The sequence below is a fragment of the Rhinoraja longicauda genome, chromosome 20 (assembly GCF_053455715.1).
Source record: "Rhinoraja longicauda isolate Sanriku21f chromosome 20, sRhiLon1.1, whole genome shotgun sequence".
NCBI classification, from domain to species: domain Eukaryota; kingdom Metazoa; phylum Chordata; class Chondrichthyes; order Rajiformes; family Arhynchobatidae; genus Rhinoraja; species Rhinoraja longicauda.
Window position 1 is genome coordinate 12,178,873 of NC_135972.1, and position 27,918 is coordinate 12,206,790.

The 27,918-nt window shown below is 43.8% G+C and overlaps 1 protein-coding gene across 9 annotated transcripts in view; it reads right to left on the minus strand.

Moving 5' to 3' along the window:
• The window catches only part of LOC144603565 (contactin-1-like), a 421,240-nt gene that overhangs the window by 13,310 nt on the left and 380,012 nt on the right, over positions 1-27,918 (minus strand). For 8 of the 9 annotated variants that reach the window (XM_078416950.1, XM_078416955.1, XM_078416949.1 and 5 more), the window contains 2 exons: positions 23,846-24,005; positions 12,173-12,253 (listed from right to left, as the gene is read on the minus strand). In XM_078416950.1, the coding sequence (XP_078273076.1) occupies positions 12,173-12,253; positions 23,846-24,005 (241 nt within the window). The remainder of the gene's footprint in view (positions 1-12,172; positions 12,254-23,845; positions 24,006-27,918) is intronic. The other variant, XM_078416958.1, reaches the window with a different exon arrangement.

Here is a 27,918-nt window from a genome sequence, read left to right on the forward strand (position 1 = left end):
AGCAACTAGAGAGCAGTCCTTAGCTACTATCGGAGACTCACACACTATCTTTGATCGGACTTTATCTTGCACTAAACGTTATTCACGTTATTCCCTTTATCATGTATCCGTACAATATGGATTGCTCAATTCTAATCATGCACTGTCTTTCTGCTGACAGGTAAGCACGCAACAAAGCTTTTCACTGTACCTCGGTACACGTGTCAATAAACTAAACTCAAACTCAAGTCAGGTAGCATCTTAACATTTCAACATCAATGGCTGTCTTTTTCAATCCATTCACAATGCATAATGGGTCTAAATTCGACTGCACAATGAGCATTATATAAATGTGCAATGAGCCTGCATTTTTTAGATGGTGCAGGATCCACAATAAATTTGCCTCAGAAGGCGGTGGAGGCCAATTCTCTGAGTGCTTTCAAGAGAGCTAGATAGAGCTCTTAAGGGTAGTGGAGTCAGGGGGTATGGGGAGAAGGCAGGAACTGGGTACTGATTGGGAATGATCAGCCATGATCACATTGAATGGTGGTGCTGGCTCGAAGGGCTGAATGGCCTACTCCTGCACCTATTGTCTATATTGCTATGGAGATTTCAGCATCCAAGGATTGCTCGTGCAACATTCATTGCTTTTGCATGTAGCCAACTAAAGCTGTGCCTGCAACTCTGAAAGAGGTCCCTCTCTCACCGAGGCCTGGGTAGCACTCTAGGTCAATCATCAATCTTCAGTGGAAGGAGTCACATTCAAGAAGGTCAGAAACAGCAGCCTATCGGATGCTGAAAGATATCCTAACGCCAGGCGGAAAACCAATGAAGTCTTCATCAGGGCAAAATGTAATGGTCACACCAAAACAGCTATGAGAAAATGGTGAGGAGATGCTTGCTTATAGCAAAGGTTCAGTAGGGTGGGACAGTGGCTCAGTGGTACAGTTGCTGCTTCGCAGTGCCAGAGACCCGGGTTTGATCCTGACTCCGGGTGCTGTCTGTATGGAGTTTGTAAGTTCTACCCATGACCACGTGGGTTTTCCTCTGATGCTCCGGTTTCCTCCCACACTCCAAAGACGTGTGGGTATGTAGGTTAATTGGCTTTGGTAAATATTGTAAATTGTCCCTGGTATGTAGGATAGTGCTTGTGTACGGGGTGATGGCTGGTTGGAGTGGACTTGGTGGGTCGAAGGGCCTGTTTCCATGCTGTATTTTTAAAGTCTAAAAGTACACAGACAGTGGTGTTCAGTGAAGCTCCAAATCTTTTATCTCGCAACATAACAGCAGATAGACACAAAATACTGTGGTAACTCAGCGGATCAGGCAGCATCTCTGGAGAAAGGGAATAAGTGACGGATGAGGTCAAGACCCTTCAGTCTGAAGCATTTTGTGTCTATCTTTGGTATAAACCAGCTTCTGCAGTTCCTTCCGCAACATAACAGCAGTGCGGATATGTTTCCAAGTTCAAGACAGTGTACATTTGACATTTTCTGCTTTATTGCAAGCAGTGTGTTTGTTTTTTTCAACCACTATTGGGATGTGGGAGTTTTTGCTGCCTGGGACAGATTTATTGCCCATCATAAACCGTCCTTGAGAAGTCCATGATAAGCCATTAACTTCACGAATGAAACTTCCTTGTGATATGGCTCCCATGAAAATGCTACCCTACAGGAGGTGAGGATCATGGGTTTTGCACATATTCTGTCTAAAACACTCTAGCAGGGCTTCTGGACGGCAGTGCAAACATTGTGAGGGGGTTTTCTTATGGTGGTACAGCAAATCCACACACGGTTGGCATCAAGGTTGTTAAATGTTGTTGGATCTTTACTCATCCAGCTTAGTTTACAGATACAGCACCGAAACAGGCCCTTCGGCCCATCGGGTCCGCAAAATGAGGGGGGAGTGTGCAATGAGGAGGCAGTGAGTGAAATGAGGGGGGGGGGGGTACGAGCAATGAGGGGGTAAGGAGTGTTGAAGAGGCAGCAAGGGGTGAGGGTCCAGTGAATACAGTGAGTGGGATGAAGGGTAAGTGAGAAAGATGAAGAGATGGAGAGGGGAGTGAGGGGGGCAGTGAGTAGTGGGAGGGGAATATGGAAGTAGTGAGGAACAAGGGAGCAGTAAGTGTGAAAGGACAATCATTGGGGTGAGGGAGTGATGGGGGAGTGAGGAGAATGAGTAGGACGTGTGGACAGTTTGGGGAGTGAGAGAGACGCAAGGGGGCAGTGAGTGGTGAAGCAGTGAGTGGGGTGAGGAGTGATGGGGAGTGAGGAGAATGAGGGGACAGTGAGGGGCCAATCAGTGGGTAATGGGCACAAGGGGTGGAGCAGTGAGTGGGTGAGGTGGCAATGAGGGGGTAAGGAGAATGGGGGGCCAATCAGTCGGGTGATGGGCACAAGGGAGCAGTGTGTGGTGAGGAGGCATTGAGCGGGGTGAGGAAGGTAGGGGAGTATGGAGCAGTGGGAGGTGAGGAAGCAGAGGCTAGACGTAGAGAGGAAGTGTAGGAAAATAACTGCAGATGCTGGTACAAATCGAAGGTATCACAAAATGCTGGAGTAACTCAGCAGGTCAGGCAGCATCTCAGGAGAGAAGGAATGGGTGACGTTTAGGGTCGAGACCCTTCTTCAGACGTAGAGAGGAGATGGTGTGGGAGCAGCAAGCATCATGCGACTAGTTTTTTAACATGTTTAGAAATATCAGGACCTATTTATTTTGGGTTAAAGTAAAACATGTTCTGGGGAGTAGCCCTCTGAGCCCACTTGCAAAAACGTTGTACACTGCTCAGGAGGGATAAATAAATCTAGAGTAGTTTATCAGCAATCACCTGGATTTAATTGCCTGCAGATGATTCATCAAGGGCACGGCAATTTGTATTATCCCTTTTCATGGGGTTGCTCATTTCCTGGCAGTCTTTCCCTCTCTGACAGGTTTGGAATCTCTCTCCCTTTTTAAGCTGCATTTCCTCCCCAGAAACAGATGTCTGGCTGCGTAACCCAGACCCATGCCTCTTCTTCCTCATCCTTCCCAGTCACTGAGAAGCTTTTCCATCTGATTTCTGGTTGTTGGTTGGATGGTTCACTTGCCTGATAACAGCTGGGAAAAAACTGATCCTGAATCTGGAGATGTGCGTTTGTACACTTCTATACCCCTTGCCTGATGAGAGAGGAGAGAAGAGGGAGTGGCCAGGGCCTGACTCATCCTTGAGTCTAAGTCTGTCCTTCTCACCAAAAAGAGTTGCGTGCAGTGCTGGTTGCCCCATTACAGGGAAGATGTGGAAGCTTTGGAGAAGGTGCAGAACAGGTTTACCAGAATGCTGCCTGGATTAGAGGGCTTCAGCTGTAGGGAGAGGTTGGATAGACTTGATTGTTTTTGTTGAATGTCGCAGGTTGAGGGAAGAGTTGGTAGAAGTATATACAATTACGAGAGGCACAGATACGGTAGGCAGTCAGAACCTTTTCCCCAGGATGGAGATGTTCATCGCTAGAGGGCATGCTATAAGTTGAGAGGGGGCAAGTTTAATGGAGATGTGCCTGGCAAGTTTTTTACACAGAGTAATGGGAGCTTGGAACGCATTGCCAGGGTTGGTGGTGGAGGCAGATACAACAGTGTTTAAGAGGCTTTTAGATAGACACATGGAAGTGCAGGGAATAAAATGATATGATCAGTTTAACTGGGCTGTGCCACATTCCACTCTGGTTTAAGAGGGTGGCACAGTGGTGCAGTGGTAATGTTGCTGCCTGACAGCACCAGAGACCAAGGTTCGATCCTGACACAGGGTCCTGTGTGTACGGAGTTTGTACGTTCTCCCCATGACCGCGTGGGTTTTCTCCGGGTGCTCTGGTTTCCTACCACACTCCAAAGACGTACAGGTCGGTAGGTTAATTGTATTCAGTAAGTTGTAAAAATTGTCCCTAGTGTGTAGGTTAGTGTATGGGGCTGTAGCTGGCCGGCGCAGACTCGGTGGGCTGAAGGGCTTGTTTCTGCGACGTATCTTTAAACTCTAAAAATCTTCTGGCCTTTCTGTGAGTACAGTAATCCCTCATTACAGATAATTCAGGAAGACACACAATATATTGCCACCAAAATCTCATCGATTCACTTAGATTCCGTCTGAAGTCACAAACTCTGGCTCACTGGCAGCTTTAAAATACGAAAGATCCTGTTATCCATCTGCTACATCCTAATTTTATCAATAAAAGTGACTGTTTTCACTGCAGGCTTCTCCAGATTCCTCGTGGACTTCCCAGTTACAGTTCGTGGTACTGTTTAGCTCTCATTATGCCTTTTGTGAAGCCCACCGTTAACTCCCTCGGCTTTGCACACTTCTGGTGTGCAACACTGCAATTACGCAATGGCCAGGAATTTTTAAAAGTTTACAACTTTCCCCGTGGCAATTAAGAATGCCTCATGATTGACAGTGGCCATGTCAAAGTGCAGAAGCACACATTCATTCAGAAACGTCGGAATAACACAAGCAGGATTGTATTTATTTTTCTTTCTCCATGACTATTTAGTGACCATTTCAAAACACGAACCAGAATGTTAATGGGCAGGAAAAATAAACAGTGGATTAATAGTGCACAACGAGTAGCTCTCAACTGTTGATTTAATTTTAACAATGTTCGCGATCGGCACCCATCAACGTGCAATTTCCATACCGATTGAAATATCATAGCAATCTTTACCGCTATTGATCAGAGGGTAGTGTCCTCACGTCACGTCCTTATTCCTCAAACATTCCACTCTTGCTCCTAACATGCCTAAAACTCCTCAGTCTGGTGCTAAGTGGAGACGAAGGTGGGTTAAAAATAAAAAGGAAAAAAGCATATTTCTCCCTGGTGCGATCAGGAATCCTGCTAGTTTCACGTTACTAAACAAATAGTTTAATAATTTAAAATGTCACCCTTCCCACTTCTCATGAACATAGACCAATACAGCACAGGAACAGGCCCTTCAGACCATGATGTCTATACTGAAAATGATGCCAAATTAAACTAATCTCCGCTGCCTGCACTTGATCCATATCCCTCTATTCCCTGCATATTAACACAGAACATAGAAAAGTACTGCGCAGGAACAGGCGGCAAAACCTGGCGACTTGCATACGGACTCAGTGAGCTGTTTCTATGCCTTCAGTACTTAATCGGGTATGGTATTTATGTATGCCAATAAACTTACTGATCTGTATGCAAAAAATACATTTCACTATACCTTGGTATACGTGATGATAAAAGAAGCAGTGAACCATTGAAGCTCTCAATGTAGGTCAATCATATACCTGGGCTCAATCTGTGGACCTTTGCTGCATCCAACTATGGCAATATATCCTTCCTCAGTTGAGGAATCTAGATGATACACAATGCTCCAGATGTGATCACTATACAATTGCTTTAAGACTCACTGATAAAGTTGACTGAAGTTACTCACCAACAGTGACAGTATATTCCAAATCTATAATATCTATAACTCTTAAGGACAAGGACAGTAGGCAGTTCACACACCAGCCTGGTGACACTTCCCACACGCCATTTTGGCCAGAAAACACATCATCATTTTTTCATTGTTATTCAAACTGCTGAAAATAACACTGCTCACACCAATTTCTTAAGGCAATCAGAGATGAACAATAAATGAATAAATGTCACAAATGAATTGAAGATAAAGTGCCCAGACTTCCTTGTAATTAAATGTGGGAATGGGTGCTAATGATATAATCACTGACTTCCAAAGTCCTAAGAAAATCTAGCCTTGTGGAAAATATGATGGCCATATCGGACTCGCATGTCTTACTCTGAACTGTAAATGATCCTGTTCTTCCAATGATGGGACTGATCTAGTTTAAAATTTGGGTCAATGATGATCCCGAAGAAGTTGATGGAATCTTCTACTGTAATGTTAACGTAAACTGTTCAAACCTCTTTCATCTGCTTTGCAGTTGAATGGCATGTTGCATAAAGTCTTGTGTTGGGCATAAATGACCTGAGACCTTACCTTAGACTTTAGACCTCAGAGGTATAGTGTGGAAACAGGCCCGTTAGCCCTCTGAGTCCACGCCAACCAGCGATCACCCCATATACTAGCACCATCCTACATACTAGGGACGTTACAATCTTGCAGAAGCCATTTAACCTACATACTCCATGCAGACAGCACCCATAGACAGGATCGAACCACGGGTCTCTGGCGCTGTAAGGCTGCAACTCTACCACTCTGCCGAGATGGAGGGCTTTTTTAATGCTTATTTAATGTTCCATTTTATTCCTCCCTTTGTTTTCTGTTGACCTTTCTGAATAATGCTTAAATGGATCCAAAACCTTCGCATGGCTTGCTCTACTGACAGTGAACCTAGTGAAAGCACAACAGAAATGCCCTGAAGGCTTGAGATTAACCAAAGACACCAACAGAATGCAAGGCAAGCATTCCAGATGGTGACGTAGTTTTATTTATTCATTTTGACCACTTACAATGGACAGACTTTTCATTTCAGCACTGTGTAAACACAGATCCTCTGTCACCTGTGGATTTGTTTAGTTTATTAGCAGTCAAGCTAATCCAAAAGGGTTCTGTTGCGGTGTGTAAATGGGACATTTGTCTGTCTGCCTGCCTTTCCAGCCCATTAACTTGTGCTGTGCACTCAAACCAACAGCACCAGAGAGCTCCATGCAATAACTGTGTGTCCAAGGGTTGTGTAAGTGCAAAGTGATTTATAGTCTTGCATGAAGAAAGCTCCAAATTTGTTTTGCTATGTGTCAGACCACACCTAAATATCCTCCGGCTCTGGACATGGAAACAAGAGAAGAGAAACGAGATGTAATGCAGCAGCAGGAAGCCGAGTGTAGCTGCAGGCCAGAAAATCATCACTCAATTCAGAGTAAAAGTGAACACACTGTTGTTAGTCGCATGGAGGGCCACGGACAGGTAATTAACCCTTCCATTACATACTGGCCTGTAAATGCTTCTTCCAAAGCACAAGGCTAGATACAGATTTACCTCAGAGTCACTGGTGGATTCCAACCAAGTGATGACTTCATAGTTTAGGTTAGTTTAGAGATACAGCGCGGAACCAGGCCATTCGGCCCATCGCTGAACAACGATCCTCGTACACTAGCACTATCCTACACACTAGGGACAATTTACAATTCTTACCGAAGCCAATTAACCTGCAAACCTGTTCGTCTTTGGAATGCATTAAATGGGCAAGATTGGATTAACGGCCTATTTATATTCCCACCAATTGATCTCAAAGCAGCAGAGTACAGAGATAAAAGTACTCTCTCCTATTTTACACCACGGACTGAAGTTAAAGTTATCTGGGCCAGGTTTACATTAGTGTACTTTACTTTACTTTACAGAAACAGCATGGAAATAAGCCATTCGGCCCACCAAGACCATGCCGACCAGCGATCACCTCTGTACACTAGCACAATCCTACACACTATGGACAATTTACAGAAGCCAATTAACATACAAACCTGTATGTCTTAGGAGTATGGGAGGAAACCCACACACTCACAGGGAGAACATACAAACTCCATACAGACAGCACCTGTAGTCAGGATCAACCCGGGTCTCTGGCGCTGTAAGGCAGCAACTCTACTGCTGCGTCACTGTGCCGCCCAGGTATGGAAATGCTTCCTGACATGAGTCTTAAACTTCTTTTTATCAGTTCATACACTTGTATTTTTGTTTTCTAATTACCACCTTTAAACTAATTAAGCATGCCAGGACTAGAAAGTGTCAGTACAACGGCCAAAAAAACACCCATACAGTCAAAGGTCATATAAATGCAACATTGATGAATTTTGCAAATGCTTCTGAGTTGATGCTCGTCAACTGATTATCCAGTCAACGAGAAGACTATACATGAATATAATTAAGCTGTCCACAGTGCACAGATAAAGGATAAAGGAGGTACAACATTTAGTGCAAGATATAACATTGAAGACCAATAATGTTCAATGAAAGATAGTTCAAACTTCTCCAATGAGGTAGATGAGAAGTCAAGACTGCACTCTAGCTGATGAGAGGACTGTTCTGTAGCCTGATAACAGCTGGGGAAAAAACTGTTCCTGAATCTGGAAGTGTAAGACTTCAAACTTCTGTATCTCTTGCCTGATGGGAGAGGGGAGAAGAGGGAGTGACAGGGGTGAGACTGGTCCTTGATCATGCCGGTGGCCTTGCCGAGACAGTGTGGTGTAGATGTCTCAATTGAAGTAGGTTATATAAATTGTGAAATATTGTACAGAAAATAACCTACTTTAGTACTGCTGATGGATCTTAGTGGTTTAATGTTTTTGCTGCAATGGAACAGGACTGTCAAGATTGCTGAAATAATTCACCATCAACATGATGTATGGTTGAGTAGCAATGCATGTTGGACATGCGAAATGGCAGAAATGTGCTGAAGCAGAATTCTGTTCAGACCGTGAAAACTTGCAGACTGTGAAGGTCAAGGTACTAGTGTAGACTGCGCTATTATGGAAGAAGCAGACAGATAACCTGGGAGGGAATAGGAATTTTCAACCTACCAAGAAAGTCGGAATGAAGTACGCGACTGGAAACAAGTACCTTCTCCTCTCTGGATGTTCCTCGGGGTCAAGGGGGACTTGCTTCATGATTGCCCACGTTCAGTAAACAAGTAAACGAGGGACGGGACTAAGTTTATCAGATGGAAATAACAAAGTAGGGAGATTAAAGCATCGAAAGCACTGCCTCACTGAAGCACAAAGCATCTTGGTTCAGAGGTTGTGTAGGAAAGAACTGGTTTAAACCGAAGATAGACATAAAAAGCAGGAGTAACACAGCGGGACAGGCAGCATCTATGGAAAGAGGAAATGGGTGACATTTCGGGTCGAGACCCTTCTTCAGTCTGAAGAAGGATCTCGACCCAAAAAGTCACCCATTCCTTCTCTCCAGAGATGCTGCCTGTCCCACTGAGTTACTCCAGCCTTTTGTGTCTATATTTAGTTCAGAGGTTTGCAGATTTAGGTGCTGCTGCCTCACAGCTCCAGCGATCCAGGTTCGATCCTGACCTTGGGCGCAGTCTGTGGTTTGCATGCTGTTGCTGGATCACCATGGGCTACGGTTTCCTCCCCCATCCCAGATGCATGTTGGGTGGTGGGTTCATAAGTTATAGGAGCAGAATTTGGCCATTCAGCCCATCAAGTTTATTCCGCCAATCAATCATGGCTCATCTATCTTTCCCACTCAATCCCATTCTCCTGCCTTCTCCCCGTAACCCCTGACACCCATACTAATCTAGAATCTATCAATCTCTGATTTAAAAATATCCATTGACTTGGCCTCCACAGCTTTCTGTGGCAATGATGTCCACAGATTCACTAGCCTCTGACTAAAGAAATTCCTCCTCGTCTCCTTTCTAAAGGTACATCCTTTTATTCTGAGGCTATGGCCTCTGGTCCAAGACTCTCCCACTAGTGGAAACTGCCTCTTCACATCCACTCTGTCCCTTTCACTATTCATTAAGTTTCTATGAGGTCCCCCCTCGTCCTTCAAAACTCCAGTGAGTGCAGACCCAGTGGAGTTAAATGCTCATCATATGTTAACCCAGTCATTCCTGGGATCATTGTCATTCGATCATTTTGGTTAATTGAGCACTGCATATTGCCCCTAATACAGATGTAGAATCAGGGATTGAGGAGAACTGACGGAGATTTGAGGGGGAAAAGCGGACAAGCGGACAATATCAGACAAGCGTGAGTGGAAACCAGATAGTTGGTGCAGATGCAGAGGAGTTAACGAGCCCCTCTGTACACTGCATGGCATTTGTAAGGGAATCAGAGATAATTACTGTGATAATCACAATTCAAGTAACAGCTTAGACTGCACGAGGGCAAATAAGCATGATATGAAAGAGCTCAACATGCATGGGAAAGAAACAGGAAAAGTAATACAATAAAAAATGTGTTTAACAAATGAAAAGGGATGAGAGCGCTCAGGAAACTGTTGGCTTCCAGGTAAGATCAAAGATAAAAAATATATAAAAGTATGGCGTCCAAGAGCAGCAACGATGAAAGAGGAGCTGAATTACCAGGACTTAACATAATGTTATCCCACTTTTTAATAAAGGAGGGAGAGAGAAAACAGGAAATTATAGACCAGTTAGTCTGACATCACTGGTGGGGAAGATGCTGGGGTCAATTATAAAAGACGAAATTGCGGAGCATTTGGATAACAGTAACAGGATCGTTCCGAGTCAGCATGGATTTATGAAGAGGAAATCATGCTTGACTAATCTTCTGGAATTTTTTGAGGATGTAACCAGGAAAATTGACAGGGGAGAGCCGGTGGATGCAGTGTACCTTGACTTTCAGAAAGCCTTCGACAAAGTCCCACAGATTAGTGTGCAAAATTAAAGCACATGGTATTGGGGGTATGGTACTGACATGGATAGAAAATTGGTTGGCAGACAGAAAGCAAAGAGTGGGGATAAATGGGTCCCTTTCAGAATGGCAGTCAGTGACTAGTGGGGTACCACAAGGCTCGGTGCTGGGACCGCATCTATTTACAATGTACATTAATGACTTGGATGAAGGGATTAAAAGTAACATTAGCAAATTTGCAGATGACACAAAGCTGGGTGGCAGTGTGAACTGTGAGGAAGATGCTATGAGGTTGCAGGGTGACTTGGACAGGCTGTGTGAGTGAGCGGATGCATGGCAGATGCAGTTTAATGTGGATAAGTGTGAGGTTATCCACTTTGGTGGTTAGAATAGGAAGGCACATTATTATCCGAATGGTGTCAAGTTAGGAAAAGTGGACGTACAACGAGATCTGGGTGTCCTAGTGCATCAGTCACTGAAAGGAAGCATGCAGGTACAGCAGACAGTGAAGAAAGCCAATGGAATGTTGGCCTTCATAACAAGAGGAGTTGAGTATAGGAGAAAAAAGGTCCTTCTACAGTTGTACAGGGCCCTAGTGAGACCGCACCTGGAGTACTGTGTGCAGTTTTGGTCTCCAAATTTGAGGAAGGATATTCTTGCTATTGAGGGCGTGCAGCGTAGGTTTACTAGGTTAATTCCCGGAATGGCGGGACTGTCGTATGTTGAAAGACTGGAGCGACTACGCTTGTCTACACTGGAATTTAGAAGGATGAGAGGGGATCTTATTGAAGCATATAAGATTATTAAGGGGTTGGACACGTTAGAGGCAGGAAACATGTTCCCAATGTTGGGGGAGTCCAGAACCAGGGGCCACAGTTTAAGAATAAGGGGTAGGCCATTTAGAACAGAGATGAAGAAAAACTTTTTCAGTCAGAGAGTTGTAAATCTGTGGAATTCTCTGCCTCAGAAGGCAGTGGAGGCCAGTTCTCTGAATGCTTTCAAGAGAGAGCTAGATAGAGCTCTTAAGGTTAGTGGAGTCAGGGGGTATGTGGAGAAGGCAGGAACGGGGTAGTGATTGAGAATGATCAGCCATGATCACATTGAATGGTGGTGCTGGCTCGAAGGGCCGAATGGCCTACTCCTGCACCTATTGTCTATTGTCTATTGAAAAGAGAGCAGGCTAGTGACCAAAAGGTGCCCTTAGAGATTCCAAGACACAGGTATGACTACTGTCAATGTTAAATACTATGTAAGTTCATAAGTTATAGGAATAGAATTAGGACATTCAGCCCATCGTCTACTCCGCCATTCAATCATGGCTGATCTTTCGTTCCCTCTCAACCCCATTCTCCAGCCTTCTCCCCATAACCCCTGACACCTTACTCATCAAGAATCTGTCTTTATAATCTATATCTTTACATTGAATGTAGATGTTTGTAACTGGTATATCCTCAGCCATTGTGGTTGGTTGTGGTCGTAAACAAGTTTCTTGAGTTGGCTTAAATTAGGAATCTTGAACATGGGGAGTTACAGTTGGCAGAAATAGCAGATCCTACCGCCCATGGGATAGACAAATCAAGAATGGTCTGGATGTGGAAATGAATTATCCTGTTGGCTTCCCAGTGTTGAGACTGGACATGCATAACTGGAGAAGGAGATTCCTCTGCAGTATTTGGCCTGGGGTGGACCACAGGCATGGGTGAGTGGGGAATGTGGAAGAGATGACTGCCACATGCATAGTAAGCTGCCTGAACTTCCTCTTCATAGGGGCTCTTTGCACCCAAGTCTTAAGGAGGAAAGACTGGCATGACTGTCCTTTATAGTTATTGGAGGTAATGAAATGTAGATACCTGAAAGGCCCAGTGGGAAGCCGAAAGGCAGGTAGCACAAAATAGATGGTTCATTTGTAAGGGAGTCCAGGGGCAAATTGCCTAGAAAAATGGGAATTTTATATTAAAAGTAAAGTCCTTTCAGCTCTTTTGCACCATAATAGCTTTATCTTTATCATCAAAATGTTTTTTTTGTCCCTCAGTTTCAATGGAGCAATCAGCCCACCACTTCCCTAAGAGCTACTCTAATAATCATTCTTCAACATGTTTCATTACAAATTCTCTTCCCTTCTGAAAACCCACAGCCGTCTGTGGAATTCATTGCCACAGAGGCCAAGCCATTTGGTATTTTTAAAGCGGAGATTGATAAGTTCTTGATTGCTAAGGGTGTCAATAGTTAAGGGGATAAGGCTGGAGAATGGGGTTGAGAGGGAAAAATAGATCAGCCATGATCGATGGCGGAGCAAACTCAATGGACCAAGGTCCTATGTCTTATTTTCTTATGAGATTTTTAGGTTAGGTTGGTGCTCTTCTACATCTCACAATGGTTTACGGGCTTGCTGGGCTCTGGGCCAGTTAAACTGATACCACTGTTCCACTCCTGCACTCCTCCATTCCCAATCATATTGCATTTCTTTACCCCCTTCTTCAAAGCGCACGCTGATGCAGTGGACAACTCCTTGGTCACAACAGTGTTGCGTTGTCCCACCATCATTCAATGCCGACTCCAACATCGAAACTCAATGCTCCACTCTTTGTCCCATTATAATGGAGTGTTATTTTCATTCAGAATGATTTGGAAAATGGGTGTTATTTACCAAAGGTTTCGCTTCAATTATCATTGTACTTCCTAACTACACCACCAATAGGGTGAATAATATAAATTGTGGTTATATCTCAGAAGACTTTAAATAATGAGCAACGTGTTAAAGTTTAGTTTAGAGATACAGCGTGGAAACAGGCCCACTGAGTCCGCACCGACCAGCAATCACCCATACACTAGTTCTATCCTATGCACCAGGGAAAATCTATAGAGGCCAATTAACTTACAAACTTGCACATCTTTGTGGGAGGAAACCAGAGCACTGGAGAAAACCCACGCGGTCACAGGGCGAACGTACTCCGTACACACAGTACCCATAGTCAGGATTGAACCAGATTTCTGGCGCTGTAAGGCAGCAACTCTGCCGCTGTACCTACTATGCCGCCCTATTATTAAAGCGCTTCAAGAGTAGTCAAAAGTTAGATGAGCAAGTCAGTGATCCCGAGTGCTTGCGACAGCATAGTGGGGAAAAAAGAAAGAGGCATTCAGGCTGCACAGAAAGTCAACCGAGGTTTTCTGAAGGATGAGGAGAAATGAGTGATGTCTGGAGTAAGAAATTATGCTTTGTCTTAAAAGGTGCATATTTTGCTTGGTTAGCTTCCAACCCAGCAGTAGGAACAGAGAATTCTGGAATTTTCAGTAACTTCTACTTACATTCCCCTCCCCTCCCTCTTTGCCCATTTCCTCCCCCCTGGTCATTTTACCAGTTCAATGGTTCTCCACATTGTTTTCCTCTTGAGATCATACCTTCCCAATAGACAATAGGTGCAGGAGTAGGCCATTCGGCCCTTCGAGCCAGCACCACCATTCAATATGATCTTGGCTGATCATTCTCAATCAGTACTCCCTTTCTGCCTTCTCCCCATACCCCCTGACTCCACTATCTAACAATGGGCTTACCAGGCACCACCCTACCTGAGGTCATTTGTGGCCAGTCCTGATAGGTCTTGGACATTTCTCACCTCCAGCTCTTCACACCTCCCTACTTTCACTAAAGAAGGGTCCCGACCTGAAATGTCACCCATCCTTTTTCTCCAGAGATGCTGCCTGACCCACTCAGTTACTCCAACACCATGTGTCTATCTTTGGTATAAACCAGCATCTAGAGTCCCGTGCTTCTGCATTAAAGTAGTATCACTCAGTTTGGGAGTGGGAAGACCTGTGCTCAGTTTGCCTGAGGCCCGAAAGTAGGTACAAGACACTGAACAGTGGAACAGTTGGCACCACTCCAGCGTGGCAAACTGAGGAAACTAAAAGTATGCAGATTCTGAGGGAGTGCAAATGTTCTTGGGGTGGACAGAATCTTGAGAAGACATTGGGTTGGTGGAATAAGGAAGATCTTGGGTGGGGGGGGGACAGTGGGAAGGGACAGGATGTAGTGTTCGGAAAGACTGGGATGGAATGGGAATGCAGGGGGGGAGGTGGATGTTAAGGTGAAAATGTCGGAATGATAAGACAGCTGATTGGCGCCCAGAGAACATCAGTATTGAGGTTTATTGTCTCCACATGTACGTGTTCAATAAAATATAGCCTGCTCAGATATTCCAGCTCTGTTATTGCGGTTTGGGAATGACACTAACTTTGATGCATCGCTCTGGTAAATCCCCAGCCAACTCTTGCGATTAAGCTCTGTCTTTTTTTAGATCCATGTGTCTCATTCTCAGCATTTCCCCTCCGAGTGCACCTTTCACATTAGCTTCTCAGAAAAGGCACACAAGGGGATCGTACAGCAGCGAGTGTACCACTTCATGCCTCAATGGCAGCAGTATATCCATCAACAGTATATTTCAAAGATAGACACAAAAAGCTGGAGTAACTCAGCGGGACAGGCAGCATCTTTGGAGAGAAGGAGTGGGTGATGCTTTCGGGTCGAGACCCTTCTTCAGACTGAAAGTCACGGGAAAGGGAAATGTGAGATAATGATGCATGTAATAATGATAGACGATGATGTAGATAGATACAGAACAAATGAATGAAAAATATGCAAAAAAGTAATGATGATAAAGGAAACAGGCCATTGTTAGCTGTTTGTTGGGTGAAAACGAGAAGCTGGTGCGACGTGGGTAGGGGAGGGATGGAGAGAGAGAGGGGAAATGCCGGGGCTACTTGAAGTTAGTATATTTTACAGTATATTTCAGACACACTGTGACTTTAATCAAGCTCTGGAGGTCCGCTTAAACTACCTGATCTCCCGGTTGCTAAACATGTTAACTCCCCCTCCCAGTACCCCACTGAGCTTTCGTTTCTGGGCCTCCTCCATTGTCAGAGTGAGGCCCAGCGCAAATTGGAGGAACAGCACCTCATATTCCGCTTGGGCACCTTAGACCCCAGTGGTATGAATATTGACTTTTCTAACTTCAAGTAACCTTTCCCTTACCACATCTCTTTTGATGTCTCGTTTTCACATCTTACACTTCCTTATCTCAGTGTCTTCTATCTGGCTCTCAGTCTGAACAAGGGTCTTATTCCTTCTATCCGGAGATGTTGCCTGACCCGCTGAGTTACTGCAGCAATTTGTGTCTATCTTCCTAAACAGTCTCTTGTGATTGAGGATGGCTCGCTGCCATTCCAGTTCTTTGGATACTCAGGTGACTGATGCAGCTTTTGCGGAATGACTGTGCCACAGGTGGGGTAAGTGCCTTTGGAGGGTCTGGCAGCCAAACAACATAGCCTGCCTGATGTAGAATATAATTGGTGCCTCAGTGCTGGGAATGCTGGCCTGGAAGAGGACCAGAACCAGGGGCCACAGCTTAAGAATAAGGGGAAGGCTATTTAGAACGGAGATGAGGAAAAACTTTTTCAGTCAGAGAGTTGTAAATCTGTGGAATTCTCTGCCTCAGAAGGCAGTGGGGGGCAATTCTCTGAATGCATTCAAGAGAGAGCTAGATAGAGCTCTTAAGGATAGCGGAGTCAGGGGGTATGGGGAGAAGGCAGCAACGGGGTACTGATTGAGAATGAAGACATTTTTGGATAGATATGCAGTGAAGAGAGGGATATGGATCTGATGCAGACGGATAAGAGTTGGTTTCGGCATCATGTCTGGGTACACATTGTGGATCGAAGAGCCTTTTCCTGTGCTATACTGTTCTGTGTTCTATGATGAATTATCAAGTGATTCCTCCAAGGTGCAGCATGTGGATGAGAAACAGAAGGGAAGAAAGGATATCCTTGAAGATCTTCAGAAGTAACATTACGAAGGCAGGAAGGGAGCCATTGCAAGAGACTGAAGAGGTCAAAGTTAAAGGTTGAGTCCTTCTCAGCTGCATGATAGAAGGCAGAGTGGAGAAATATGTTGTCAAAAGTGCTGAAAGCTGCACAGAGGTAGAGAGGGATGAGGAGGCATGGTGCTCCACAGCCAGTCAAAACATATGCCATTTGTGACTGAATTTCTTCACAGGTTTATTTGTAGTTTTATTTGAAATCCCCGAGAAAGCGGCAAAAGCCAAAATCCCAGATGTGTTGTTGGAATTAAATATTCCTTCATTGGTGTTTATATGTGCAAGCACTTATCATATCAAAGTATGGAAAGTGCTGAGTTATGCCAAAGTACTAATATTATGTTAAGCAAGTAAATATTTTGTGGCATGAAGAATGGAGGTAATGGAGTGCCCTCTTTTTCATAGCAATCCAGTGCATGCCTCTCACTGTGGAAGTAGGGGGAGGGAGAGAAGAAAGAGAGCGAGAGAGAGAGAGATTCGGGGGGGGGAGGAGAGAGGGAAAGAGGGGGAGAGAGGGAAAGAGGGAGAGAGAGGGAAAGAGGGAGAGAGAAAGAGAGGGAGAGGGAAGCATGCAGGTTCAGCAGGCAGTGAAGAAAGCCAATGGAATGTTAATAATAATAATAATGCATTACATTTATATAGCGCTTTTCAAACACTCAAAGACGCTTTACCGGGATTACTAGAACATAGAGAAGTGAATAAATAGATAAATAAGTAAACAAACAGAAAAAGGAGACCTTTTTGTTGGCCTTCATAACAAGAGGAGTTGAGTATAGGAGCAAAGAGGTCCTACTACAGTTGTACAGGGCCCTAGTGAGACTGCACCTGGAGTACTGTGTGCAGTTTTGGTCTCCAAATTTGAGGAAGGATATTCTTGCTATTGAGGGCGTGCAGCGTAGGTTTACTAGGTTAATTCCCGGAATGGCGGGACTGTCGTATGTTGAAAGACTGGAGCGACTAGGCTTGTCTACACTGGAATTTAGAAGGATGAGAGGGGATCTTATCGAAACATATAAGATTATTAAGGGGTTGGACACGTTCGAGGCAGGAAACATGTTCCCAATGTTGGGGGAGTCCAGAACCAGAGGCCACAGTTTAAGAATAAGGGATAGGCCATTTAGAACGGAGATGAGGAAAAACCTTCTCAGTCAGAGAGTTGTAAATCTGTGGAATTCTCTGCCTCAGAAGGCAGTGGAGGCCAATTCTCTGAATGCATTCAAGAGAGAACTAGATAGAGCTTTTAAGGATAGCGGAGTCAGTGGGTATGGGGAAAAGGAAGGAACGGGGTACTGATTGAGAATGATCAGCCATGATCACATTGAATGGTGGTGCTGGCTCGAAGGGCCGAATGGCCTACTCCTGCACCTATTGTCTATTGAGAAGGCGAGGGCGAGGGGGAAGGGGAGGGGGAGGGGGAGGGGGAGAGGGAGAGGGACGGAGAAATAAATAGAGAGTGAGAGACAGACATCTTTTTCAGGATACCAGTTGGTTTCTCACCAGCAAAGCTATTTTTGATCTGAAATACCATTGTCATTAAGCGTATGATGACAACAGAAAAACAGCAGAGATATAACACGATTCACTATTCAACCATAAGCCAATTCTGCCTAGCTCCCCCTCCCCACGGCATATATACACACACACAGCCATCCTTACTCCTCACAGACAACCGGGTGATAAAATGCAGGAAATGGGAGAGTAGATTTAAACTGCTGGCATTTGTACAAATGGCATGATGCCAATCCTGGCTTAGTCAGCAGTTGAAGTATTGACTGATTATGAACTGGTTATTCAACAGGGAGGAAGCCAGAGAAAAACAAATCAGATGACATGCTGGGGGTCTTTAAGTGTGGCACTGTGCCAAACCACAGGGATACAGATTTGCTTTATAGGACCAGGAATGTGATGCACTCGGGACATCAGCCTTTGAAGACATGGGCTTCTGATCTGTCATCTCCAGTGCGGTTCTGCTTGTTATTTCAAGTGAATTGGCTGCTATCTTCCCTGTGTAACTTTGGTAGTCTTGAAAGAGTCTCAGCTGAGCTGAGTCTGGTAACGTTTGCTGACCTTTGCTTACCTCACAAATGCGCAGAGCATAGTATTGGATAGGGTAGGGTTCAGAGGGATTGGGGCCAAATGAAGGGAAATGAGACCAGCCCAGAACGCTAATTTGGTTCGGCCAAGGGGGCTGTTCCCATGATTGACCAGTTGATAGTTTGTTGTCACATGGACTGGGTACAGAGAAATTTGTTGATTTGCATACAATACACAATTATGCAAAGAGTCGCCAAGTGTAGGGTGCTGTCCGTCTTTCTTCACGGTGGCACTCCCCACGCTGGGTCCCACTTTGTTCTCAACGCCCTCTCCCCTCCACCCCCCCCCCACCTTGGGTCCCTCTTTCTTCTCTTTGTTCTCTATGACTACTGTAGAATAACGCACAACCTGCGGATGATATATTACTCTTCATGCCATCAGAAGAGCATGCCGAATGGTCTCACTTTGCTTCCCCATAGCTCTTTTCCCCATAACCCTTCTTTTTCAAGTATGTGTCCAATTCGCTTTCACCGTTTGAATGTTCTTCCACCGCCCATTCTAGGATCAGTGAACAAAGTAAGTGTTCCAAACTTCAATGTGATTCTTTGGACAGGAGAAGACCTCACTTAAGATAAATAAATAATAATACAGAGTAAAACAATTTCAAGAGTCTCAGTTGGAAAGAGTATCATAGCTGTCAGCCCACACAAAAGTTGCTACAATTAAGATAACAACAACTCCTTTTACCCAACATATGGGAATGATTATCTCTCCTGAAAACATTCACTTATCTGAAAGGATTTCCTTTTAACTGTGCAAGTGGTGGGAAAAGAGTAAAAGTGTACTGATGTAATGTTTGTCCTGCTGAACCCAGTGGTAATTTCCCGCCCTCCTTTAAGATAAATGATGGAAACACAGACATCAGAATTGGGGACCTCATTGAAACTTACCAAATAGTGAAGGCCTGGGTAGAGTGGATGTGAAGAGGCTGTTTCCACAAGTGGGAGAGTCTAGGACCAGAGGCCATAGCCTCAGAATAAAAGGACGTACCTTTAAAAAGGAGACGAGGAGGAATTTCTAGTCAGAGGGTGGTGAATCTGTGCTATTCATTGCCACTGACGGCTGTGGAGGCCAAATCAATGGATATTTTTAAGGCGGAGATTGGCAGATTCTTTATTAGTACGAGGCGTCAGGGGTTATGGGGAGGAGAATGGGGTTGAGAGGAAAAGATAGATCTACCACGATTGAATGGCGGAGTAGACTTGATGGGCTGAATGGCCTATTCTGCTCCAAGAACGTATGAGCTTTTGAGGATGAGAAGTAACACTGGAGTTAACTCCAAAATAAAGGTGTTGGATCATTTGGCCCCATATAGTGTTATGACACAACAACACCGCCCATGTGGGCAGAACAGAGAGAGCACTGTACTGTTGGAGGGCCAGACCTGATTTCACTGTAACTCAGCCCCTCTAACTCCACACCAAAGCTTCAGGCACCTGTGCCAGGACGGTGCATGGTCTATGCAAAAAACGACCTCATCATTTCAAAAATTCTGCATGCATGACTAAAATAATCTTCTCTGTAAATCCTCATTAAGATTCAAAACAACAGTCATCGAGTTGCACAGCACAGAAATTAGTCTTTTGGCCCACCTGATCTATGCCAACCCTGATGCCAATGTACGTTAATCCCATATGCCCACATTAGGTCTGTATGCTTCTGCACCTTTCCTATCAAAAGCTATGGGTGTGGTCCGGACCTTCGTAAGCTACAAGTGTAGTCCCGATCTTCATAAACTAAGGGTGTAGTCCCAATCTCTTTAACTACCTCATTGTGGTCCTTGCGCTTTTCAAAATCTGCACTTTCTCTGTAACTGTAACACTATAACACTATATTCTGCACTCTAGTATTGTTCTCTTTGCTATCTATTGTACTTGCAATTTGCTTGATTTTACTCATGTATAGTATAATTTGACTGGATAGCTCGCAAGCAACATTTTGTACTGTATCTCGCTACACGTGACAATAATAAATCAATACAAATATCGAGTACCTGTCCAAATACCTTTTAAACATTGTAATTGTATCTGTCTCTATCGCAGTCTCTGGCAGCTCATTTCATATGACCACGGTGCTGTGTGGCAACACACTTGGGCTGCACATGCTTCAACATTTCTGCCTTCTCCCCTTAAACCCATGCCCTCTAGTTTTAGTCTCCCTCATCCTAGGACGAAAATATTCTTGCTTGTGTACCTTTCTATTTCCCTCATAATTATGTAAAACTTTGCAAGGCAGCCCCTCAAAATCCTGCATTATAGTGAAAGTAAACCCAGCTTATTCAAGCACTCCATACAAATAAAGTTCCTCAATCAAGGCAACATCCCAGTGAAGATAGACACAGAATGCTGGAGTAACTCAGCAGGTCAGCTCTAGAGAATAGGAACAGGTGATGGTTCGGCTCGAGACCCTTCTTCAGACTCAACTCAACCCAAAACGTCACCTGTTCCTTATCTCCAAAGATGCTATCCGACCCACTGAATTACTCCAGCATTTTGTGTCTATCTTCGATGTAAACCTGCATTTGCAGTTCCTTCCTAAACATCTTGGTAAAACTCTTCTGCGCTCTTTCTAATGCTATCACACCCTCCCTATAATGTGGCGACTAAGATAGTGAACACAAAACACCTGATGACTCCATCCCTGGAGTCCAAGGGTGAAATTAGCATCAGGTTGTGTAGGAAAATAACTGCAGATGCTGGTACAAATCGCTTACCAGCAAGCTTGTATTGATAACATTATTGATTTAAACCATCTGTACTGATTGTGCTAGCCACTATCTCACCAGCTCATTGTCCTGGTCCACACTGGCATACATTTACCACTGCTAGAGCATGAGGGTTTAAATCAATTTCAGGCTTAAGTTGGACAAACCTGGCCAAGAAAGAGGGTCTGTCGCTCGCTTGAGGCAATAGATTATAGACCAACTGACATTTTCTTAAAATACTCACTGACTGGAAAATCCAATGTAGAATTCATCCCTCATCAAAACATGGCTGAAGTTATTTCAGAAAATATTTAGGCCCACTCTTAGCACAGAGCAAGTTTTTGAGGCAGTGTAAAGGACCAGATTCAACAAGGAAAGACTGAAGGGTGATGAATAATAAGAGGAGAAATAGTAAAGTGACAATTTTTCTTTCCGAGTACGAATAGAATCACAAGAAGCTAAGAACTAGAAGCAGGAATAGGCAATTCAGCCCGACATGTCGACCCTGCCGCTCGATACGATCATGGCTAAACTTTCACCTCAGCATCCCTTCCCTCCATGGCCATTTTCCTTGATCTCTTAACATGCTGTACTTGTTTGACTTGATTGTATTCATGAATGGTATTATATGATTTAATCGGTTAGCATGTGCACAAAAACTTTTCTGTATCTTGGTACATGTGACAATAATGAACCAAAACTATCGAAAAAATAAAGAACATCCCAAGTTCAAGAAAAGGTGATGGAAAGCAAATCTCAAAAGGCCACTGTATAAATGAATCTCAATTGCCTGGCAGTAGCTTTAGCCATTTTCAGAAATGCAACAAGATGCTGCAGATGTGCATATTAAAACAGTATGAAAAGGCAGTTGCTGCACTAATGCAATGCTTATACGGCTGAATGAATCTCGAACTGTAGCTGAAAATAATTAGTTGGCCTTGCAGATCTAGAGGAAGTGATATGGAATAAAACTGCAAAGAGGCCTCGGAAGCAGCCACACATGTGAGTGAATGTGTGAGCGTGAAACACAACACACATTTCCGAATTTTTTTTAAGGACCTTCGCTTAGTCCGCCTGGATCTACCTGATCTCCCGGTTGCTAAGCACTTTCTTTCCCCTTCCATTCCCACACTGACCTTTCTGTCTTAGGCCTCCTCCAATGTCAGAGTGAGGTTAGATGCAAATTGGAGGAACAGCATCTTATATATCGCTTGGGCAGCTTACAACCGAGTGGTATAAATGTTGATTTTCTAACTTCAAGTAACCCTGGCATTCCCTCTATCTCCATCGCTCCCAAACCCAAGTAGCACCAGTTTCTCGTTTTCATCTAACAAACACCTCACAATGGCCTGTTTCCTTTATCATCGTTACTTTTTTTGCATATCTTTCATTCATAGTTCTATATCTCTCTACATCATCGTCTATATCTCACGTTTCCCTTTCCCGTGACTTTCAGTCTGAAGAAGCGTCACAACTGCGCATGCGCGAATCCGCGGGTCATCTTACTGTTGTGACGCAAGATGAACATGTAAGTGTTAGATCAACGGGCCCCAACTGTGCAGGCGCAGACCCGTTGGGTTCCCATTGTGACGCCGAACATGGAGGTATTACTGCACAGGCGCGGCTAACGGGCACGGCAAATGAGAGCGAATTATTAAAGTTTAAAAAGTCAATAACTTTTATAATATAACAACAATTTGAATGGAACTTCCTCCAGCGCACCGCGGGCCAATGGTGAGCAAGGTGGGCCTAAAATTATTGTGCTATCGTGTAACGTTTTGGCTGCATTTCGGGAACAAACAAACATACATATATGCATACATACAAGATGAGAGTTTTAGTAATATATAGAAATGCTTATTGGTGGTGAGGGGTTAATGAGGTTTTGGTGAGAGAGTTTGAGGACTGAGGCTAAAGACTAATAAAGCAGGTTTAACCCCGAGGCTAGTAGTTTAGTTTAGAAATATAGCATGGAAACAGGCCCTTCGGCCCACCAAATCTACGCTGATCATCGATCACACTAGGGTGAAAGAGTGATCGGTGGTTGGTGAAAACTCAGTGGGCCGAAGAGCCTGTTTCCATGCTGTATCTCTATCGCATCCACTCCTAGGGGCAATTTTACAGTGGCCAATTAACCTACAAACCTGCATGTCCTTGCAATGTGGGAAGAAACCGGAGGAAGCCTATGCAGTCACAGGGAGAACATGCAGAATCCACACAGCGAACACCTAAGGTCAGGATCGAACCAGAGTTTCTGGCACTGTGAGGCAGCAGCTCTACCAGTTGCACCACTGTGCCATTCTGATCTTGGGATTACTGCCTCAGCCACAGGCTAGCTTTGAACACACCATGTGCCCCTCAGATAGGAGAGCGGGAAAAAGATTTTGATTTATTGACACTCGCACCAGGTCTAAGGGAAAAGAGAGCTTATCAATTGGCATAGGCTTCAATTAAATTGGCCTGGCTCAGTGCCCTGGTGAATTCACTAACAGACTCATCTATTAATAAATTGGCAGGGTAGGAGGGTGGGATGGAAAAGGCTAGGTTGTAAATTTAAATGTCACAATCATGAAACATAAGGTTATGAGTGTATTAAATAATAAGGCGCATAGTTTGGGTATTCAGTCAGAATCATTTTCCCAGGATAAAACTGTCAAGTGCTAGAGGGCCACAGATTTCATTTTCCATCCACCACTAGCCACACCCTCAACTAATATCATATTACCGCCTTCCTCATGTTGGGGAAGAGGGCAATGGGAGATCATACGGCTTGTCTAGCGCTCTCTGAGCCTTCTATAACCATATCAGGTAACCACACAATCAATATTTTGATAAAGGACAATCCAGCAACATACTTTTGGAAATCGTGACTGAATTCACTGCTCCGTCTCCTCCTTCGCCGTAGGTTCTTACTTCCACAATGTAAACCCCCTCATCGAGAATGGGTATGTTGATATTGTTTGCCATGGTATGCAGGAGTGTGTTGTTTACTGTGCCTTCTCTTCTGTACAGAACCTGAAGCAAAGTAGAGGAAATGTTCATCCAATGTTTTGCAAACCAGATTAAATAACCTTCTTGGATTTCTCCATTGATTCCTTTCCATGGCAACCTAATATACAAACTGCTCAGTGCTCCTACTTGCCAGAGGTCTCAGGGGGATAGCAATATGCTGCAAGGATGGAACGGATAGCCACACGATCGAGGACATTTAAAGCTCTACAAGTGTGAAGTGATGCAGAGTGGTATGGAGAATGAGGAAGGACAATACACAGTGTTTTGAGTTGAGGGCAGCAGTAGAAAGATCGGTGTTATTTATAGACATCTATGGGAGTAAAAAAAAACAGATTAATAATAAACGTTTTACAGTTCTGAGCTTAAGAATAGCAATATCATGGAAATTGTATTAAACCAAATAAAATATAGGGTGTCCAACTTTGGGCACCACATTTTAGGAGAGTTGAGATACAGAAAATATTTACAGCGCTGGTTCCAGGGATCATAGTTATTTTGATAGATTGGAGAAACAGCGTTTAAATCATGGAGGATTTACATAAAATGTATACAAAGAAACTGTCTTCTAGGCCAAGGATCAATATGAGAGGGAAAGATTTAAAGTGATTAGCAAAAGAAATGTCAAAAGTCACATGGAAATAAATCTTTTTTAGTGCTAAAATGGCTGGAAGTGGAACTCACTGTCTAACGAAATAGTGAAAAGTTCAATAATAGCTTTCAAAATATAACTTAATAAATACTTTAAAATTGAAGGGGAAAAAGACAGAGATTCAGACAGTGGAAGAAAATATTTCAGAAATGATGGAGGGAGGAAACACAAATCAGTTAGCCTGACATCGGTAGCAGTGAAAATCGTAGAATCGCTTATTAATGGAGCAGTAATAGGGTGCTTGGAAAATATTAACAGTAGACTCAGCAATGAGATACAGAGGGGAAATTATGTTTGCCAAATCCGTCTTTGAGGTTATACGTTACAGAATAGATAAATGGGGGGTTGTATTTGGACTTTCAGATGGCCTTGGAAAAGCTGACACACAGATGTAATCAAACAACTTTCGAGCCCATGGAATTGGGGGCAATGTACTGGTTAGAGTAAGGATTGGTTACCAGACAGAAAACAGACTGTAAAAATAATTGGAATATTTTCCAGTGGTTGGCTGTGACTTGAAGATGCTGGAGGAATCAGGGCTGGGGCCCCAGCAGGTCACAACCTATATCAACGCTTTGGATGTTGGGGCCAAATGTAAGACAGCTAAGAGTGCTGATGATGCAGTGTGACAGATTGGGTTGTGCGGAGGGGGTATAGAAGTTTCAAATGGATATTGGGGCCATCTAGTCTGTGATAGACCACTGACTTCATTAAGGCTACTTTGCTGTTTGGTCATCTAACTAAATAACTTTCATTAAAAATGGTTTCAACACTAGTACAACAGTACACCACCAGTTTTTTCCAACAAACTCCATGTAATAGTTTCAAATTAGGGATATATGAGGATTAGTCACATTATTGATGTATTTGCAGAATAATAAGACATAACTAAAATTATGTAAACTGTTACTTGGTCAATTGGATGCATGCACCAATGTAGAATCAGTGACAAAGATCAATTCAATGTCCGAACAGCAAAACAACTGCAAATGTTGGAAGCCTGAAGTAAAAACGGAACATGCATCGTAAAAACAGAACAAGTCAGCCAGCATCTTCAACGTGATATCATCACCAAACGCATCTCCCCCTCTGCATCCAGCATTCTGAAGAGACCAACAAAAAAATCTGGGGAAGAACGCAGAGGCACGAGCAGCAATCAATGGGTGGAAAGGCATGGCTGACATTTCAGATGGAAACACTGCATTGTTCCTTTCCATCCACAGATGCTGGTGGACCCGCTGAGTTCCTCCAGCAGATTGTTTGCTGTTCTAGATTACAGCGTCTACGGCCTTATAAAGAGGCAATATCTTTTGCTACTCCATGGTTCGCTCCTCCATCTATACTGCATTAACATCCACTCTCTTTCCGTCACTGTGGAGATAGAATTGCTCTCCTTGTTCCTTTCCTCTTCCCGTTTCTTCGGAACCAGGAGAAGCAACAATTAATCAGTATTTTTTCAAATTTTCCCCCCAGTTCAATATATATTCCCCCCATTTTCAATTTTTCTGATTGAAAATCAGAATGTAGCTTTCATGAGACGGGGACAAAGTTTAAAGGAGATATGCAGGACGGGTTTATTTTACACAGAGTGCTGGATGCCTGGAACGTGCTGCCTGGAAGCTAATGGAGGCAGACACGATAGTGGAATTTAATTTACATAGGCACATGGATATGCAGGGAATGGAGGGATATGAATGATGTGCAGGCAGAGGAGATTAGTTTAATTTGGAAATATGTTTGGCACAGACATTGTGGGCTGAAGGGCGGTTCCTGTGCTCCATGTTCCATGAAAGTCATAAATATCTCATCTTCATTCTGTTTTCTCTTCACAGAAGCTGCCTGATCTACTAAGCATTTCCAGCGTTGGTTTTTTTTAAACAGATTTCTCACATCTGCAAGGATCTGCACCACATAGTCCAGTATTGTTTAGTTTAGTTTAGTTTAGAGATGCAGTGTAAAAACAGCCCCTCAGCCCACCGAGTCCACGCTGACCAGCAAACCCCATGCATTAGCATAATCATCAGGATTGAACCCAGATCTCTGGTGCCGTAAGGCTCTACTGCTGTGCCACCATTGTCTTTTATTTCTCTGATGTCTACGGTCATAGTTTATGTATTCTTCCTTCAGACAGATTATCTCAGATTAACATGCCATCACCATTCATTTTAGCCAGTGCCATCACCATTTGTATCATTTAATTTCTCTGGCCCCACTCAAACTCTGATACACCTTTTATCCTCTCCACCTTTCTCTATCTTCCTAATTTTGTTATTTCAGATAAATGGACAACGACCTTGAATATGGAATTTTTTTACCTCCAGAAAGATTCAGCCTGACTGTTGAGCATTTTCAGCAATTTAGAAAAATTTGGGGTGCTCCCATAAGAACCAAGCTCAATAGGAGCAGAAAACATTTCCAGGATTGGTCAATGACCTCAGTGAAAGGCATACATTAGGGCAACACATGGCGCAGCTGCAGGGCCACTGCCTCCCAGCACCACAGACTAGGTTCAATCCTGACCTCAGGTGCTGATAATTTCTACCTAAGTGATCATGAGGGTTTCCTCAGGGTGCTCCGATTGAATTGATTGATTGAAAGATACAGCAGGGAAACAGGCCTTTCAGCCCACTGAGTCCACGCAGACGATTGATCACCCATTCACACTCATTCCATGTAATGCTACTTTTGCATGCTGCTTACTAGGGGCAATTTGCGGAGGTCAATTAACCTACAAACCCACATGTCTTTGGGATGAGGGACAAAACTGGAGCACCCGGAGGAAACCCTCATGATCACTTAGGTCACAGGGAGAATGTGCAAACTCCAAAAGATATCCTGAAGGTATTTGGATTTGGGGGTTATTTGCTCACTGTACATTGCCACTCGTGTATTGGTGAATAGGCGCAGTTTCAGAATGTGCAAAGAATAAAAAAATGAGATTCCTACAGGAATAGTGTAAACGGGTGGTTGATGACTGATAAGGACAGTGTTTCCATGATGTATGTCTCTGGATGTGGGAATGTATGAAATAGAAACACAAAGCAGAACCTATTTAAGATCAGTGATTATTTCTCCATTCTGTTTTGCAACCTGTCAAATTGACAGTGATAAATCCTGGTAATTATTCCACTCATTTTTGTTCTATTCTGTGCAAGAGGGGGGTCCCAACAAAAGAACAACCACAAAAGAAAAGAAACATGAAGAGACAAGTGAAATCAATGCTCACGAGTTCCTCGATCGTGTTTTATGTGCGTGGTACACAAATGC